The following is a 21,025-nucleotide window of genomic DNA, read 5'->3' on the forward strand; positions in this document are numbered from 1 at the left end:
CTAAAGTAGATTTTTGGAAAATTTTGAGTTTGGGGGGAAGGGGGATTTCAAGAACATCTTCCCATAACATAATTTGTCCTCTAAAGTTGATTCTGATGTTTGTAGCACTCTATGTGTTAGCGCTTTAGAAATATTTAAAACAGCTTCAAAAGTAAAATTTTGAGTTTGGGGGAAGGGGGATTTCAAAAACATTTTCCCATGTCATAAATTGTCCTCTAAAGTCGATTCTGATATTTGTAGCGCTCTATGTCTTAGCGCTTTACAAATATTTAAAAAAGCTTCTAAAGTAGAATTTTGGAAAATTTTGAGTTTGGGGGGAAGAAGGATTTCAAAAACATCTTCCCATAATATAATTTGTCCTCTGAAGCCGATTCTGATCTTTGTAGCACTCTATCTACTAGTGCTTTAGAAATATTTAAAAAAAGTTCCTATAGTAGAATTTTGGAAAATTTTGAGTTTGGGGGAAGGGGGATTTCAAAAACATCTTCCCATAACATAATTTGTCCTCTAAAGTTGATTCTAATATTTGTAGCGCTCTATGCCTTAGCGCTTTACAAATATTTAAAAAAGCCTCTTAAATAGAATTTTGAGTTTGGGGCAAACGGGGATTTCAAAAACATCTTCCCATGACATAAATTGTCCTCTAAAGTCGATTCTGATGTTTGTAGCACTCTATGTCTAAGCGCTTTACAAAAATTTAAAAAAGCTTCTGAAGTAGAATTTTTGAAAATTTTGAGTTTGGGGAGAAGGGGGATTTCAAAAACCTCTTCCAGTGATATAACGTGTCCTCTGAAGTCGATTCTGATGTTTTTAGCACTCTATCTTATAGTGCTTTAGAAATATTTTAAAAGCTTCTAAAGTAAGAATTTTAGAAAATTTTGAGTTTGGGTCAAAAACATCTTCACATGATATAATTTATCCTTTAAAAACGATTTGGTTATTTTTACTGGTCTATCTCTTATCAAATCCTTTCCCTAAATAGTAAAGTTTAAATGGCTTATCTACACTTGCCACCTGCATGCTACCCTTAAGGGGTTATGATAAACAAAGTTGTGACATCACAGACCCGCTTTCATTATACCATAACCAAAGTCAGCATGGGTAGAAAATTAAATGGCTTATAATGGAAATAGGATTTTGGAATACATTTTAATGAACAAGGTTAAAAGCTAAAGTTGTGTAAGGTAAGCAGTGATTTATAATTATGATAGTAATATAGGATGAAATATGAGTTAAAACAACTAGTAATGTGCAGAAATTTAACATTATAGAGAGGGGGGGATGAGGGGGGGGAGGTACTTCAAAATACCGTCCCTGGATATACCTTAGCATGTACATCCATCCCTGCAAGTTTCATTTTCGTACCCAACCCCTTTCCAAGATACTCAAAAGTAACTAAAGTAGAATTTTACCAAAAAGGTATTGAATGGTGTATTCACTTTATTCTTAACTCAATAATATAATTTGGTAAATATTTACCAAGTAAAGTAATGTTATGAGTCCTGTGATGGTGCAGGGGGTTTGACATTAGCTTAATAGGCTAATACAGTGCTCAAGGATTAAATGTTAATATAGCCTAGCCTAACAACACACTGCATGGTCATTGCAGAGATCTTATTTGTCAAGAAGTATTGTTAATCTGGTTACTTAATTGGGTTTTAATTGAATGTTAACCTAACCAAAATACCAACTAAATATTTAATTAAAATATAGCTAGGCCTAGGCCTACAATGTAGTGTTCCACCAAGCTAAAGCTAATTGTCTAGTATAAAGATTGTGAAAACCAGTTATTGGTCTTAAGTGTATACCATATAACACAGAAGTACCCATAATTAGGTCTAAGGGAGAGACAACAGGAGGGTAGGGGCAAAAATTGATATATAATCCTCTGGGCCATATCCAAGACTTTTGTTTAGGAGGGGGGCACAAAAAGCTCTTAGAAAACTCTTCTTCCCTTTGCAGAAACATATTCTCTAAGGCTTGAAGTAATTTTTTTTTCTTTATTCCTTTATTCATTTTGTTTTATCTATTTATTCTGCTTTACTTTATATAGTTTTTTTTTCTTTTCTCCTCTCTTATTATGTTGAATGAGATTTGAACCCTGTTGTTTAATAATATTATTAATGGTTTGGAATTTAAATAAATTAAAGGCCATTTTCAGTTTGGATAAAATTAAGTCAAAGGTTATTGTGTAGCAGTTGTTTGTTCTTTTGTTGTTTTTTTTGTTTGATTTTTCTCGCATTGTGTTTATATTTTTGAGATATTGTTGTATTTTTTTTCCTTCCCTGATTTTTTTTGTGTGGATTTCGTGATCGATATGAGGTCCTCTACAAGCTTTGCTTCTTGGGACCTCTAGCACTTAAGTGTATTTATGTATTTATTGTAGTATTTAATAAATTGAATTGAATAAATTGAATTGAAACCTATCAAAATGTTTTTTTAACTAAAGGGATGAACTAGACTGTTAATAAAACTGATAAAACTCTAGATGGTGTGGTATTATCTTTGTTAAGCCCAGGAAAATTATAATCATTAAAAGCTAAAAGTGAAGATAAAAAGAAATGTTCAACAGGTCCTTAGCTGCAGGGCAACTCAAAAACACCAATAGAGAGTACCTTGTTTTAATAATTTACCATAGGCTATTTTACCAATTTTACTTGCCAAGTTCTTTTTTAATAATTTTACAACACTACCCTAAGGTGATTGCTAAAAGTGGAAGAGAACAAATAGAATTGACTGTGTCAATAGAAAGAGGCAAAAATGCCAAAACAGTATGCTTTGTATCTGCAATGGATATCCACTCTTAGACTATTAGAAAAAATTAGTTTATAAGCTTATATAAAATGGTACTATCCAATCTCTTAATAATTAAAAATATTTTTGCCATCTAGTTGGAAATTTTTGACCATCCCTATAGGAGAAATCTATATTTGCCAACTAGTTAACACAAAAAATTTCCCCAGCAAAACTTTTATTTTCCAACCAGTTGACTAATAACTTTTCTCCAGCAACACTTAATTTTACCAACTAGCTGGAAAGAAACATTGTCCCATTAAACAATTCATTTTCCAACTTTCTGACTAATAACTTATCCCCAGCAATACTTATTTTTGCTAACTGGAAACAAACATTGCCCCAGAAAACAATTTATTTTCCAACTATTTGACTAATAACTTCTCCCCAGCAACACTTAAATTTGCCAACTAGCTGGAAACAAACATTGCCCCAGAAAACAATTCATTTTCCAAATACTTGACTAGTACCTTCTCCCCAACAAAACTTAATTTTACAATAGGCTTTCACCCTGCCCTATTTATTATAGGCTGGGCTACTTGAAACTGTGAGTGCACACATCTCTAAGAATAGAAGGGTAAATTAGTCAAATTTCCAAATATGGTAAAACTTCAGTTTAGCAGCACTTCTCAAAAAACATGGTAGGCTAATAAAAAAAAAATGACAATTTTCTTATTTCATGCTCTTTTAGTGACTATATTAGTTGTTATCCTGACAACAAAGCAACCCTTTTTCCCTGATGATCCCATCAATATATACAAAACTAAAAGAAAATTGCGAAAAGTTGATGACAATTTGCTAGATGTTTTCCATAGAAATTGCCTACAGATTGTTCTGGGTACCCGGATGACTGACCATATTCCAACTGTAGGCTGTACAAAAAATGTGGTTAAATCCTGCTTTCTAAGGCTACAATGAAAGAAAGGTTTAGATGGCTAGGGCAGTGCGGATGAAGGATGACAAATTGCCAAAGATTTGCCTTTTTGGCCAACTGTCTAGGGCTAAAAGGAAAGCAGTTTGCCCTTGTCTGGGGTGAGAGGACGTCATAAAGAAAATTTAAAGAAAATGGGAACTACCTGCAAGGCGAGAAGTTACTAGTTGGAAAATAAATTCTTTTCTGGGGCAATGTTTGTTTGCAGCTACTTGGCAAAATCAAGTTTTGCCGGGGCAACATTTATTGTCAACTAGTTGGCAAATATGGATGTCTCCTATATAGATGGGCCAAATTTTCCAACTAGATGACTAAAATGTTTCTAATTATAGGGAGATTGGATAGTACCATTCTATATAAGCTTATAAAGTATTTTTTCCCAATAGTGAAAGGGTGGAGTCCCATCTGCAACTGGTTAATTACTCAATTCCAGAGAGCTCCACTGGTCAAAGATCCAGAGAGAATTAGGATAGACTGCTAGGATGCATTGACTTAAGCCTAATCAAGGGGATAGATAATCTCAGACAATTCCCTTTATTCTATGGAACAATTTCTATGGGAAGTCAAACTTTGTAAAGGAATTTCAGTAGAATTAGCTTCCTTGTGCAAAGATAATGACATTCACCCTTTAACCTTTCTCTCTCATAGTCTCCAACTTCTTGATGTTTCAGTGTATACACCATTGAACAGGGATCTGTTTAAGAATTTACCTTAATTTGCATTTTGGAGCAAAATAAGGTCCATGCTGGATCTGTTCTGTTCTGCATCAATGATGTTAATTTAGAATGTCACTGTGATATGGGCCTAGTGATTTTGCATTCGTTGGCAGCTAAGAGGGACAGACTGTCCCACTTGTATTTCCATGGCTTGTTGTTCCATTCTTTGTCAAGTCTTGACTTGAAGGAGGAATTAGTCGGTGCAGTCATGGTTTCATCTTGAAGGTTGTTCTAGTTGTTGAAAATATGCTCAGCAAAAAAAGTTCTGGCACATTCTGGTCTTGACTCTTTGCTTTGGTAGCTTCTGCAAGTGTCCTGTAGTGTTATGTTGACCTGTATGTTTGGTGAGGAGGGTGTTGTTTGGTTCACTATTATATTTGTAAGACAGCATCATATCATATCTGTGATGTCTTAAGACCAGTGTTGGTAGTTTTAGGTGCTCCAGTCTCTTATCATATGGCATATTTTGCAGACCCATGATGCATTTTGTGGCATATCTTCGAACTCCTTCAGTTATTCTGGTCTCATGGTTGTAGGAGAGGGAGGTCAGCCATGTTCCAAAGTCCAAAAACATTCTAACAATACCCTTATAAGTCTCAGGAAGACAATATGGGAGCAGCTGATGCTAGTGCATTTCAGCAGGCCTAGACTTGAGTTAGCTTTTGACACAACTTGTTGCCAATGCCTATAGAACTTCAGTTGCTCATCAACAAGTACCCCCAAGTCTTGATCATCATGACTGGTTTGTAGCTGAATATCAGACTGCAAATTCTGGTCACACATATTATTCTGGTGGTGAGGATTATTATTGCCAAAATGGAGGACACTGCATTTATTGATGTTGAACTCAAGCAGCCATTCACTGGTCCACTTCAGGATTCTCTGGAGATCTGATTGCAGGCTTTGTTGAATGGCTGATCCAAAAAGTTTGGAGTCATCAGTGTAAAGCATGATGTTATTTGTGGCTTCCTTTGTCATATCATTTATCTAAATGAGGAAGAGGGCAGGACCTAGGATGTTACCCTGAGGAACTCCAGACAATGTCGCATGGTTTGGAGAGTATTTTATCACCAGTATTGGTGAAAAGTTGGACCTGCTGCTCTTGGTCTGTCAGGAAGTTCATCACACATTCTACTACATCAGTGTGGATGGCAACTGCCAATAATTTGGCCCTAAGGGATCTGTGGGGCACCTTGTTGAATGCTTTGGCAAGGTCAATGAGTACTCCCCTCTCCAAAAGGTCAGTGATGATATTGTAAGTTTCAAGTAAGCTGGTCTCCACTGACTTTCCTGGAAGGAATCTGTGCTGGTCTGGTGATAGTATACTATTGGACAGAAGATGTGCTGGAATTTTGGTGTTCACAATGCATTCCAGGGTTTTTGCTACTGCTGAGGTTAAGCTGATTGGCTGATAATTCTTTGCATTTGTCTTATCACCTTTCTTGAATATTGGTGTAATATGAGAGTTTTTTTCAATCTGAAGGCACAGTCTTTGAGTCAAAGGACTTCGGAAATATTTGACAATTGGGTAGAGTTAAACCCTGGTCAGCAAATTTCAGTGCATGAAATAGCTAAGTTTTGCAGCCATCCCTCTCTGGAAAAACTGAATCCTCAAAACATCACAGTTTGTTATTTGTAGGCACAAGTTTGGCCTTTGAATCAGAATGTTTTTGCCAAAGTTGATTTTCTGCCAGCTGAAGGGACAAACTACCCTGACTCAACTGAACAGAATGCGCCAGATCCTTCTAATATGGATGATCCTCACTCTGGATCAGTTTGTGCTTCATCTCCTGTCTTGATGGATCAACAGTGATCAACAACAAACTTGCCTATGGTCCCAACTCCTGAAAGCATCAAAATTATATCTGAAGGCAAATACAAGCAAATTGATGCAAAAACTGCAGGAAAGGCAAAAGTAGAATTTTGATGGGAACACCAGAAGAAATAACATTAGAAGCAGAAACTGAGCTAAGACTCATTAAGAAGATGTCAAAAGTTTCATTCAATGCTGTAAAACTAAAGATACCATTTGAGATATAGATATGCAGCTAAAAAATATGTCAGATGATGAGTCTACATGGTGAGAATATCAGTGACACAAAGAATTTGCCTTGTGGAAATGGTGTGCTTCTAAGGATTGTGGCAAGGAAGAAGCCAAACTACCTTGTACTATTTTGATGAATTTGAAGAAATGAGATGAAGAGTAGCAAAAATAAACTACCTGCACAAGTCTGGAAGGAAGTTCATCTTCCCTGAATGTTGAGATTGTACAGAAACTGACTTTCAAGACATTATTATGAAGCTTCCTGCACAGGTTTCAATAGGAGGAACTGGGTGAACAGCCAAGGTCTTGTATTTGGCCCAATTTCCATAAAATAAATTAAATGTTATAGTGAACTTATGGTACTGACTAAATTAAATATTAAAATTATCTTAATCATTATTACAGGTATTAATTAATGAATGGCTGGAAATGTCCCATGTAGGTCTTAAGTCACTCCATGGTTGGGGCATCTTTGGGTTCTGAAGAGGTCATACATTTTGGTTCTCACCAAGAAACGACTCTATGGAAGTCATTAAAAAGTAATCATCAAGAAAATTTAACAATTAAGCTATCTATATCTGCAAATGGAAGTTTTCATCTTTAGAAAAATGCCTTGTAGGGGTCAAAAACCTGAATACGTGCAGTTTTGCCCCCCTCTCCTTATAGCTTGGATGAAAGTAAATATGTCGCTAAATAAATGTCTATTTTACTCTTTTTCATAGGTTAATTTAAAAATTGGTTCTAGGGGAAATTGCCTTTTTGAGCCCATAATTGGGCCCTGAAAGGTAAAACAGTCCATAGCCTAGTAAACATAGGTTTGAAAATATGTTTCTAAATAAATTGTCATTTGTAGCTGATTCAGGATTGTGATTATTATTTTCCTTAGTCTTTATGGTAAAATTTTATTTTGAAAACAAATTTTTGGGAGCAACCTGGCTCAATAGTAACCAAAACTCTAAAAAAGGGAATTTTGATACCAATAGATACATTAAAAAAAATCTGATTTTAATGCTGATTTCAAATATATTAATTTCATCAAGTTCAGTGTTACGCATCAAAAGTTACGCTCCTGAGAAAATTTACCTTATTTTCGAAAAAAGTCAGAACCTTAATAAAAATCATACCATAAGATTCAGAGTATCAGAGAACCCTACTGTAGAGGTTTCAAGCTTATACCTGCAAAAATGTGGAATTTTGTATTTTTTGCCAGAAGATAGATCATGGAGGTATGTTTATTTTATTTTTTTCAGGGGTGATTGTATTGACCCAGCAGTCCTAGAATATCATGGGAGGGCTCATTCAAATGGAAATTAAGTGACCAAAAAAATGGAGGGCGACTCCTCCCGCGCTCATTTTTTCCCAAAGTTGCCTGATCAGAATTTTGGGATAGTCATTTTGTTCAGCATGGTTGAAAAATACAATAACTATGTCTTTGAGGATGACTTAATCCCCCCACAATCCCCAGGGGATGGGCTGCAAGTTATGCACTTTGCCCAGTGTTTATATATAGTATTGGTTACTGGGAAGTATACAGACGTTTTCAGGAGGAATTTTTCCTGGTAGTGGGGGGGGGGGGGGGTGGAGCGGGGTTATGTGGGAGGATCTGTCCATGGAAAAGTCTTCATGGGGAAGGGACATTGCTATGAAGGGTGCTGGATTTCCCAGCATTATTGAAAAAAAAACGATCAGATATTAAATTAAAAAAACAAAAAAACAAACATGTATTCAACTGAAAACTTTCAACATCAAAACTTAAAACAAACAGAAACTATTATATATGTGATTGGGTATACCCCCTAGTCAATACCTTACTCTTTATGCCAAATTTTTTTTAGTAGTTTCATAAGAGTTTTTTATTCTGATTAACGGCCTTTGTGATTAGGGGGTCATTCTTAAAGAAATTGTTTATTTTTTTGTTATTTATTCACTGCTTTAATAAAATTAAAACCCGTTTTTTTTTTTGCTTAATTTTTAGTAAATGGAAAATCAGTGTGGTCTAAGAAATTATTTATCCTTAGCAAGAAGGGGACATCATACAACTGTTTAATTTGAAATTCAAAGTAAATATTAAACTTTCCCTGGTGTTGTTTTTTTTTTGTTTTTTGTTTTTTTTTTAGAGCAAATAATAAGTTATCTCACATCTCTAGCAGCAGCTGAATTTATCTTTAAAAGAGGTTCTGGATTGTAGTTATAAATCCTAACTCTAGCTACAATCCAACAACTAGTGATGTTTCTAATATAGAGAATTTTTCTTCAAAATCTGATTTTTATTTTCTTTTTTTCAGGTGCTTTGTTTGTGCTGGCATTGAAAGATAAAATGTGTTTTTGGTAAGTCCCTTTACTGTTTGTGCTACTTTGCCTGGCAGAAAAGGGACTTACAAAATTGTTTTGATGTTTTTAATAGCAAAGCTTTGCTAATTGAAACATCATGTGAACCTCAGAGATAAAACTGAAACTAAAGAAGATGACTGTTTTAGGTTATATTGCCAAAATAAAACAATTTTTTTTATTCGTTTTTGAAGAAATTCCCTTTGCAGGAGCTTGTTAAAAAAAAATGCAGATATTTGACACTTCATTTCTCTAAATGAAGGTACTAATAGGCTATGGAGTACCCTCTCCCCCTCACTGCACTCCCTGTCTCCATATTAACCTGAAGAATCTCCCATGGTAGCCTTTAAAATACACTTTAATTCATCAGGTTTGTATTATGCTTTGAATCCCCCCCACCCCCTAGGTGGTTTCAAAGCATCTTTAAAAATTAAATGGAAAAAGCCATGATTGACATAGAAAGAAAAGAAGAAAAGAAAATGTCCATAGAACTCTTGCAGTTTACTGTCTATTGCCGTTTTAATGCAAGTAATGAACATCAAAATTGATTTAATAATATAAAAGATGAAAAAATGAACAACAAATTAAGGAAAATGTTTGGATTTGAAGTGGAATTATTTATTGTATATTGTACAGGGCTAACATGTTTTGAGGTTGCTGGTGTTACATTGTTATTTTGGTTTTATTAAATAAAAGCTGTTGGATTTTTTTTTTTTATCATAAAAGACTGTTCCTTCCCTTGAAAAAGTATGTGTCATAATTTCACAGTTCTTATTTAAATTGTTGAACAAAAATTCCCTGTATAAAACTGAAAACTTTATTTTTGCTGTTCTAAAAAAAAAATGTAAAAGAAGTGTTAGAATCACAATAGATTTGCATAAAAATATACAACATTCCAAGGTCATACTCCCATGTGGTTTTGCGTTTTGGTTACTAAAAATAGCAAGTGGCATTATCACAGTCTCAGATTTTAATATTGATCTTTACTATTGTTTAAAAATAATCGTCTGATTGCCATTGAGGATAACTCTATTTGTCCTGTGTGTAGGTGATCTGAACTTTTTTTCAATACCTGTATATGTCTTCAAGATTACAAGGCACTGCATTGGATGCTATATATTTGTATTCTCAGATGGTTTATCTTATTAAAACTTAGTTAAAAACAAAAAGAGTTCCAATTCGTTGACCAGGTCTTAAATAATGTTCATTATGACTAAAAAATGGGAAATAATTAATATAGTTTAACAATTTAATTTATGTAATCAAAATTTTATGTGCTAAAATAAACTCCTTACTTTGGATATAGTATTTTATTGTATTCCTTTTATTAGGCCTATGCTTTTACTTGTCATATATTCATTTATTATGCAATAATTTTTGGCTTATTTCTATATTATGTAATTAGAGAAAATATGGGGAAAAAATAAAACTAACAATAGTGACTAGAACAATCAATTTAATTGGGATAGCTATATTAGTAGTTATAGTTTTAATAATAACTTATTATCAAAAAACTAGAAACAAGTTCATTTGGTAGCATACCAAAACGTTGCTTGCAAGGGTGGGCTACTCACAAAAAAAAAGAAGAAAACAACCAATATATTCTATAAGAAATACGAGGGTGAAACCGTGCACTGGAAAATACTTGCATAAATATTTCATACACAATAAAACTACACAATGTTATGTTCAATAATAAACCATTTCAGCTAAAAAAAAAATACAAATGATAATAGAAGAACTTGCTTTTCACTTCAGACAAAACGTTCTTAGTAACAAGAAAGGAATTAAGTGGCTCCAGTGCTAGAAAGTAATAATAATTAGTTTGTTTTTAATCCAGTAACAGTTTAAAGATTCACTAATGTAACTTGATACATTTTAGGAAATTCTACTAGTAAGAAAGATGCTCAGGCTAATGCCTGTCAAGATTTTATCAATTATTTGGTTCGTCAGGGAAAAGTAGATCCTAAAGACTTGCCTGAAGGAACAGCAGCTCCTGATGCTGTCGCAGCTCCTGGATCTCAGCCTTCGGGACAGCCAGTGACTGATCTTGGACTCAGTCGACCTATGTTTCGAGAGGGATTTGGACCACAGGTATTGTTTATTTTTATTTCTTTCTGCTGCTTGTTAAATATTGTACAGATAATCAAAGGTGCTGGCTGTTAAAATCCGTACCTGATGATCAGAAGAATCTTTTGAGAAGAAGGGCCAAAGAAAGAGGAGCGATTTTTTATTTTGCTTACGATTGTAATAAACATAAATTAGGAACATTTTGTTCTTTAATAAAATCGGTCCCTGTTAGACGCCTGTTCCCCCTCCCCCTTCAAAAAATTTGATAAGTATTCCATATTGTTAGTTAAAGTGAATCTTTTTTTTCCTTAAAGAAGCGAGATTTGTTAATTCGTCTTTATCTTGATATGATGGGTGAACTTTTGCTCTTTCTTATTGTAGGATTTTGATAACCTGTTATCGTTTGCTAACATAATAACGTTTGATAACGTGTTTACAAAGGAAGTATTCTGTTAGATAAAATCTTGTCTAAACTGACAAATATGATGATATATGTACTATTAAATTATAAAAGAAATTGCTGTTCAGGTGGAACTAGTTTTCCAGCAAGAACACAAATTTTGTACTACTGAAAAAATATCTCATAGCAGTAACTAGTTAACCAACCTTCTTAAAAATATTCAGCCTATTCCTTATGAAAAGCGCAGTAGTTAAAGGATTTTTCTTTTCAAAAAGGGAGATATTTTTGGGATCTAAAACTTTGATATTGTAAAGGAAATCCTTGTGTATGTGGGTATGTTGTTCTTGATCTGACGATTTCAAATGAAAAAAAATCTTATGAAAAGATCTTTATCTAACTTTAGTGAAAACACTAAAAAAGTCACGGGTTTTTGCCATTATACAGCATTAAGTATAGGTTTGACTTTGAACCTCTCTTAAACTTTCCCACAAAATATATGCAATTTTGTTACATAGAGCCTTAGGAGTATATTGGCACCGTTACTTTACAGATAAACATTTAGTTATTCATGAACTCATGAAAATTATCCTATATGGAATATATATGCTTAATATACATTAAGAAAAGTTTATTTTTGTTATTATTGCAATTTATCAGATGCAGTTCAACAAACAATTTTGAACTTCTTAGAAGAAAATATACTTTAAGTGCCTTTGTTCTTGGACTTCAAAATTTAGGAGACCTGGTCATCAAAATTGTATTTTTATGTGGAATATTAGGTTTAAACAATGTCCAAATTAGGGGGGGGCGGCTGTCCCCCAATGACAGATCTATGTGTGACGTCAAAACCAATAACAAATTCACACACGCCTTGACGGGGTGAGGAGGGTAGAACCCTAATTGGGAAAACTACTTTGGTACAGTATATTAGCTTTATCATTGTTTGATTTATGCTTCTCATGTAGATATAAGCATGAACCTTTATATGAACCAATAGATATCTCTCCATGAATTTGCAGTTACCTGCTAGCCCTAACAGAAAAAAAAGAAAGAAAGAAGACGCAGCGCTGCTAGTCATGGCGAAAACTGGGTTTCCCTGTTTATGCTGATGGCACCTGATATAGGCACCCTTTCTGGACGAAGGTAATGTTTCTGAAGTGGTATAAGAACTTTATAAGTAAATATTTCCAGCACTCAATTCTCCTCCTTCAAAAGTTGAAACAGGTTAGTTTACCCTTAGAGTAAATTCTTACTGGCAGTATTGAAATATTTAGGAAATTTGAGTTTTTGATGAAGATGATTGGGAGACGTTGCCTGTGACTTGGCTTGGAACATGTTAATTTAGTCCATATTTGGTCAAATATGAAAAAAAATTCCATATTTTAGGGATTTGAATCATGTTTAACTGGAATTTACAGACTGAAAAGTTACAATTGTGGCTGTTAGTTCTAGGTTGAAAGAAAGTTATACTTGTCTACGATGCACTTATATATTGTCAATGATGTTTTTCGTTTTTTTATAGCAAATGGGAGAGGCATATCAGCCCTATGGTAGACCTGTTCAGGACGTTTCTATCTATATTGAACAGAACAAAAAACAGATGGCAGAAGCTGAGGACTTAGACGTCAATGCTGCTATTCATGGTAATTGGACAATTGAAAATGCCAAGTCCAAACTGCATCAGTTTATGCAGGTAAAAGATCTAATAAATCGTTGTTTTTTTTCTGTTTTTTTTTTTTTTTTTTTAATACGCTATTGTGTTCATAAGAGATGTTTCTCATTATTAACTTTTTATGTAAGATTAATTTAAAAACTCCTCAAAATAAGTTTTTTAGAGAAAAATAAAGAGCTCCAGTCAGCTAAAAATGAGCAGGAATAAAGTCAAATAACTTCTAAGCGTAAAGCTAGCTCAAATCAACACCAATAAATAAATAAAACTCAAATGTACAAGAATTATAATAAATAACTAAGTCAAACTCAAAAAGAGCAAAAATAACATGAGTAGGGCTGACAATCTCCCACGTCTTATCAAGAACAGAACATAATTAGCACTTTACTAAAAAAAAAAAAAAAAAAAAAAAATGATCATGGATTAACAGTTTAATATGTATATACTGATATTTATTCCTTAAAGTTTTAATCATTTTTTATTTATTAAAGTAAAAAAAGTGAAAACATTTTAAATATATTTTGTTTTGACACATGCATATCTTTCAAAGAATGTGAAACATGCATATCTTGTCATCCTCAAAGACATAATTTCCGGACCTTTCAATTATGTTGAACAAAATGGTTATTTCAAAATTTTGATTGGATGTGTTGGGGAAACGGTGGGTGTGGAAGGGGGGCTATTTGCCCTCCAATCACTTTCGACTATTAAAAGGGCAGTAGAACTTCCAAAATCCAAGCCAATGAGCCCCCTCCGGAGTTTATGCGACCACCCCTTCCATAAAAACCTTACATACCCCTGAGGTATAACTTAAAACTCTCGTCCTGAGGGCTTCGGGGGGGGGGGGGGTAAATCTTCAAAGAAATAATTACTGGACCTTTCAACTACGCTGAACAAAATATTTATTTCAAAATTTTGATTTGATGTATTTGAAGAATTGAAGGGTGTGGGGGGGGGGGGTGGGGGTGGTGCTGTTTGCCGTCTTATCACTTTCGTTTAATAGAAAGGGTAATAGAGCTTGGAATTTCCAATCGAATGCGCCCCTTTCAAAGTTTCTACGACAAACCCTTCTATACGTCTAAAAAAAATAACACATTGTGCCCACATCGCTATTTACCTAGGCAGCGGAATTGCGCTGCCTATGATCTTTAGACTACTTTTTGAACAACTGGCCATCTCGAAATTTCTATCAAATGCATTTCAAGAAAATACGACGGGTGGGGGAGCGGTAGCTGCCCTCTGATCACTTTGACTCTTAAAACGAGCACTAGAACTTCTGATTACCAATCCAATAAGCCCCCTCCGATGTTTATATGACGACCCTGGATTTGGACTACTTTTTGAACAACTGGCCGTCTCAAAATTTCTATCAGATGGATTTCAAGAAAATACGACGGGCGGGGGAGGGGTAGCTGCCCTCCGATCACTTTGACTCTTAAAACGAGCACTAGAACCTCTGATTACCAATCCAATGAGCCCCCTCCTATGTTTATATGACGACCCTTTCTATAAGAGCCTTATACGCTCTCCGGTCATAACTTACAACCCTTGCTCTGAGAACTGTGGGGGGGGGGGGGTCATCATCCTCAAAGACATAATTTCCGGTCTTTTAAACTACGCTGAACAGAATGGCTATCTCAAAATGTTGATTGAATGTGTTTGTGGAAATGATGGGCGTGGAAAATACATTGTGCCCACATTGCTCTTTACTTAGATACGTAGAGTGATGTGAGCGCATGGGGTAGCTGCCCACCGATCACTTTGACTCTTAAAATCGACACTAGAACTTCTGATTGAAAATCCAATGAGCCCCTTCCGATGTCTTTATGACCACCCTTTCTATAAGTGCCTTATATGCCCCAGGGCATACTTTACAACCCTTGCCCTGAGGGTTGTGTGTAGGGGGAGGTCGTCATCCTCAAAGACTGGATTTCCGGACCTTTAATCTACGCTAAACAAAATGTCTATCTCAATAACTTTTTTGTTTGGATGCGTTGGGGAAATGATGGGAGTGGGAAGGGGCTGTCCTTCAGTCACTTTGGCACATTAAAAAGGGAACTAGCCCTTTCAATTTCTAATCCAGAGAGTTCTTTTTGAAGTTTCTGTGACAATTCCTTCTCTGCGAATTTCCCTTGTCTAAGATTCACGGTACGCTGAGGAACTCCACTGACAATGTCATATGGTTTGGAGAGTACTCTATCACCATTATTGGTGAAAAGTTGGACCTGCTGCTCTTGGTCTGTCAGGAAGTTCATCACACATTCTACTACATTACATTGACAAATAAACGTGGCTACCTAATTATTTTCTCTTTTTTTGTTCTGAAGTATTTTTTTCCTTGTGGTTTCGATTTCAGTTTTTTTCTAGAAAGTAGTAAGGGTTTAACTATCCTGGTTTTTCGGTAAGATTTAAAGAACAGTAGGATTGATGGATGTAATATAGTATTTTGGATAGCTGTGCCTGAGGCCAAGGAGAATGAGTTTTATTTGTCATTGTGACAGCCGTCATTCAGACAGCAAACATTGTGAGAGCTAAAGCGGGATTTATAATCTGTCTGAAGTAGTTCTGCCAATTTTTTTTTTTCTGAGCCAAGGTTCTGCAAGTGGAAATGCTCCTTTCGTCTAAGAATTCTTAAGATGTGGGACGAATCCCTGGCTCTGTTCCCAAAATATTTTCTTTGAATAGAAAAAATGAATTTCCAAAAAAAATTATTTCTATTGCTGCCATCGACTTTTGCCAGTCATTTCTATTTGCCATTTAGTTAAGTTTGTTATTTTGTTCTCTGTGTTTGGGGTCACAGAAAAATAACGCATAAAATCCAGATAGGTTTTTATCCTTGCTATACACTGACCTGGGCTATACAATGATTTACAATTTGCATAACTCGAGAACCAATATGGGTCATTCGTCCTAGTCAGCCCCCCCTCACCCCTCCTACCTTCAATTTGTATGTGGAAAAGCAAGTGTGTCGTATCTCGTTTAAATTAAAAAACTGTAATGATCATTATCAATATGTGTGATTTGTGACACAGTGTGCCTCTAGTTCCTTGGGTCTCCGTTCCCTTCTCACTGCCAGGTTTTTAGCGAAGAAGTAAGCATGTTTTTCCCTATTTGAAGTGGAATCATGCAAGAATGTTTATCTTTAAGATCGGAGGCACAAGTTTAGTCCTTGGCACCTTAAAGACTGTGCCCCTTCATAAATCTCTCAGTAAAAGGTAGGCAAAGTAGAAGGGTATGAAAGATAAATCTCTGTCGCTCCGATACATTTTAGGGTAGAAAAATTTATCTTCGTGCTTGTAGTTACGCAACGATTATAGATAATAATGCTATTCAGTCGTATAGTTGTGGTTATTAATAAAGTGTTTGTGTGGTAATCATTTATTTATAGATGTAACCTGAAATTCCACTATACAAGTATAGAAGGATGGCTTCTTATGATCAGGGTTGCCAACTTTTTTGTCAATGAATATGTCCCTTGAGCATCCAAAAATGTGTCCTTTTCAGCTAAATTATGTCCATATTTTGTCTATAATGTCCATAATATGTCCATCTTGAAATCTCAGAAACTAGTTTTTTTACGACTGGTAAACCTCTTTTAAAGTGATCAGTTAACATCGAATATAATGAAAACGAAAAAGGTCCATTTACTTTATCCATAAAAAATGAACTAGTGTGAAAGCACAAAAGTCATAAAAACATGTAAACAGTAAAAAACTAATTGTCGGAGCTTAAGGCTCATGTTCCTACGAGAGTTCAGCTTTACAGGTATGGTCGGCATGAGGGTTAGCATTTTCACTTCTTTTGGTAGCTTTTTGCCAATCACAGTATTTCTTGCGCATGTCATAAGGTACAATCGAGGAGTCAAGAGACGCTGCGGAGTGCTAGGTAAGCTGGGTTGCCCTTCAATCAGGGAGGTGACATCCCCAAAGGTATAATTACAGAAACTTTGAAAAATGCTGAACAAAATAGATGTCTACAAATTCTGATTGAATGCTTGTTTTCGGAACTGATAGGCGCGGGAGGGGGGGCTCAAATCACTTTTGACTCTTATAAAGGGCACTAAACTTCAATCAAATGAGCCCCATCGGAAATTTATACGACTACCCATCCCATAAAACTTTATATGCCCCTGGGGCATAACTTACAACCGTTGTCCCAGGGCTCTTAGAGGTTGTGTAAACGCTTAGGGCAGTATTATATGTTCTTTGGACCATTTTTAACGAAATTTCTTTCTCTGTTGGATGCACCAAGATTTCTGTTGGATGCACCTAGGGAAAATAATACGTGTGTGGAGGGGGGTGGCTCCATCCTTTTCCACAAAAGGATGGAGGGGGCGGCTCCATCCCTCTCCACCAAGGGTGGAGGGGGGGGCTTACTCCAAGGGTGGGATGACCCTTGTGTTTCAAGAATCGTTCTTTAAAAAATGGTAGACAAAAGGTCGAACATTAGCGTAGAGAGGGGGTTATTGAGGAGGGAGTAGCCCCCGTCATATACGGAATAATTTCTGTACGTTTTAAGTTTTAATGTCGCTCCTTACTTTCGGTAGAAAAAAATAGTTTTTGTATTTATTTCTGATCGTTTTTCAGATAATCCCAGGAAATCCACTTTCTGTAGAAAATTTCCCCACGAAAAATTCCTCTATATAAAATTCCTCCATGTAAAATTCTTCCGCCGGGAAATTACCCCCGGACAATTCCATCCTTGCTGCGAATCCTCCCCAGAAATTTTTTTGCTTACGATTCTGCCTGAAAAATACTCCTTACCATACTTTTATTTGAAGAAAGACTTGTATTCATTTAGTTTCTGATCCTTTTTAAGGTCATTGGGGAATATCCCTGTTTGGAAAACTACCCCCCCTGGAAAGTTTATCCCCCAGAAATTTTCCATGGAGAATTTCTCCTGGTGATAATTTCCCCATATAAATTTATCCCGTGGAAAATCCCCCCCCCCCGAAAGATCCCAAGAGAATTCCAACTCCGCTGAAAACTTCCCCCTGAGAGTTCCATCAGAATGTCTATACATGTACAATGGGATCAACAACGAGAAAAAAGACAAATAACAAACATTCTGTATACAAATTCTGGTAAATTCTCCCCATGTAAAATTTCCCCTGAAAAGATCCCCCCCCCCCGAAACTTCCATCCCAATGGGAAATTCGCCCCATAGAAAATCCATCCCCAAAAGATCTCCTTCCTCCCTTGGAAAATGTCGGTATACTTCCTTATAACAAATACTATATGTAAACAACAGGCAAATTTCATAACTTGTGGTCCTTCCTCTGACGTTTCTGAGGAGCCATGTCTTCTCCAAAGACATATTTATTGTACCTTTTAGCAATACTGAATAAAATGGCTATCTCAAAATTTTAATCAGAGGCTTCCAGGAAGAAAGAGCACGGGACATAGGCTAGTGTTCCTCCAAAGCTTTTATTACTTAAAAAGGACACTAGATCTTTTAATTTTGGTTTGAACGAGCCCTCTTGCGATATTCTAGTACCATTGGTTCGATATGATCACCCCTGGAAAAACCAGCAACAACAAATAAACACGAATCCGTGATGCTTCTTCTGGCAAACACTATAAAATTTCATTTTTATAGATAAGAGCTTGGAACCTCTACAGTGGGGTTCTCTGATATGCTGAATCTGATGGCGTGATTTCCATGAAAATTCTCTGACTTTTATAGGGTGTTTTTTACCTTTTTTAAAAATTTGGCAGATTTTCTCAGGCCCACTAATGGATAACGTTCTACTTAAAAAATATTATATATTTGGAATCAGCACAATACAATAATCTTTTGGTGCATCTATCGATAAAAAAATTGATTCCAGATCATCAAGAATCTATTTTTTTTTTCTTCTGCTAACTTTTCATTTTCAGTTAGTAATACTTGATAAATAGATGTTTTTGCCTGACCTTTGGAAGCCGGAAGCGATTGTTAACTAAAAAGGTGCCTGCTTGCCTATTGTTTTGACTGTAACGTAAAAGCAAGGATAAATAAAATCGTTTATAGATTAAATAATACAAACTTGTAAATAATTTCAAGAGTATTTGCAGATTGTTGTCTGCAGGAAAAAGCAAGCAAATCCGAAAAATAATAACGTTTGCAAAAAAAATAAAGTTTGTAAAAAATTAGTAGAAAATAAGTAGTTAAGTAAGTTTGGTGCTAGACAAGTAGTTTTATTACTGATTTGGTGAAAAATGACATTGTTTTTTTTTATAAAAAACATGTATCCAGCGGGGAAATATTCTATTTTACGTCATAAATTTGCAAAATATGTCCCTTTTATGTCGCAAATTTCTAAAATATGTCCCTTTTTTGTCCTATTATGTCATTATGTCCTGGTACACAGGAATATGTCATTTGGACATAAAATATGTCCAGTTGGCAACCCTGCTTATGATACGCCGGCCAAGTATCAAATTGATTTACTATCAATTGTCCAGGAGACAATTCATAAGTCTTGTATTTTGAGGCAAAGTAATAAAGCATTAGGTTGTATATATGATCAGGAGCTTCCCGAGGCTCATTTCGTTGGGGGGGAGGGATCTTCGCAAATTTTACCAAATCGCTACCTGATTTATGCCGAACTTTCTGCAGAAATCAAGAATTTTGCTAAATTTCGGCCGGTTTTGCAAAATTTCGGCCGAAATTTTTGCCGTCGGCGAAACTTTTACCGCATGCCAAAAAAATTGGGGAGGGGACTCCCCCCCCCCCTTGGGACGCCCTTGTATTTGATTATATGATGATAAAAACTAAAAGGCTTGCTTGTTAATAAAAAAAAAAAAAAAAAAAAACGAAAAGCAACTAACTGCGTGTCAGGAAATAGAAATAAAGTATATTTTATAAAAAACGCAGTGAATTTTGAGACTGACTTAAAGGAACTTGACTTGATGAAGGTCTGCCTTGCGACAGAAAAAAAATGCTTTAAAGAAATTCTATAATACCTGAGGATGTAAAAGCAGTATTTTTTTGTAATTTTTTTTTTACCGCCATGATGCAGTATAATTTATAATTTTTAATAGTTGTGATAGTTGGTATTTGGCGCTGAATTATTTATCCGCTGATTCGAGGATTATTGTTTGCCCCTTTCAATCTTTGTTGTGGATCCTCCTTCTTCCTATATCTGTCCATCCCTTTTGTGCATATTCCTTCTTTGATTAATAATTTCTAAAACTGATGTAGCCTACTATCTATTTCATACAAAATTAAGGATGTGATGATTTTGCTGAAGATTGTAGAAGTTGTACGATTTCGTGGAATAGTGGGCCTGGAGCCCCATCCCTGTGTTGGGTACATGCCTGAATACATCTTATCTGTTAGGTTTAAGCACATAGAACTTCCTTATAAAAGAGTAGAGACCAGATTCTCTAAAATTCGGTTCTTATAGAAAACTCTTGAAAACATGACCATGATATCATAATTTAAAATTTTTGCGTAACTCCAGGTTAAAAACGAAATTTTTCAGAATTTGGCCTCTATTCCCTTATCTGTTTCTAAAGTATAATTTATAATGTTCAAAAAGCTCTATCTCTGTATCCATTGATAATTAACTTGCTCAAATTGGTCCATTCTGTTTGGTTCCTCGAATACTTAGGCCCTAATCCTTACGTATGACTGTCCTAAAACAAAACTATTGTTTTCTAGGAAAACCGAATAACTGCTGAATATCGCTACAGTTCAGTTGGGCCTGATAACAGTCGAAGCTTTATTGCAGAAATGGGTTTTTATGTAACTAAGCTTAGTCGTCAAATAACGGCGAGAGAAGCAGGCTCCAACAAAATGGCGGCTTCAAAAAGCTGTGCTCTTTCCCTCGTTAGGCAACTTTTTCACTTCAACGTTATTCCAGCTTTTGCAGGTGAGTCATTTAAATCTATTCAAATGAATCTCTTTGCAAGCGGCAAGCAGTCTTTGTTGGAAATGTATTACAGATATTACTTTAGGGTGGGTATAAACTTAGTGGTTAGCCTCTTAAATACATTCAAGACCAATCTGACTACACATGGCAATAAATAACCGAGGAAACTTGGGCAATATCAACCAGTGGACGGAAAAGAAGCAAAAAGGACAACAA

General features: G+C 35.4%; 1 protein-coding gene across 1 annotated transcript in view; it reads left to right on the forward strand.

The window, feature by feature from the left end:
- LOC148948251 (dosage compensation regulator mle-like) overlaps positions 1-21,025 on the forward strand; it is a 45,348-nt gene that overhangs the window by 8,471 nt on the left and 15,852 nt on the right. Inside the window, exons 2-4 of the mRNA XM_089094244.1 lie at positions 10,695-10,906; positions 12,805-12,975; positions 20,599-20,809. Coding sequence (XP_088950370.1) covers positions 10,695-10,906; positions 12,805-12,975; positions 20,599-20,809 — 594 coding nt within the window. The remainder of the gene's footprint in view (positions 1-10,694; positions 10,907-12,804; positions 12,976-20,598; positions 20,810-21,025) is intronic.

This window comes from Artemia sp. Qi Xiang Cuo, chromosome 9, assembly GCF_049724085.1.
Source record: "Artemia sp. Qi Xiang Cuo chromosome 9, ASM4972408v1, whole genome shotgun sequence".
Taxonomy (NCBI): Eukaryota; Metazoa; Arthropoda; class Branchiopoda; order Anostraca; family Artemiidae; genus Artemia; species Artemia sp. Qi Xiang Cuo.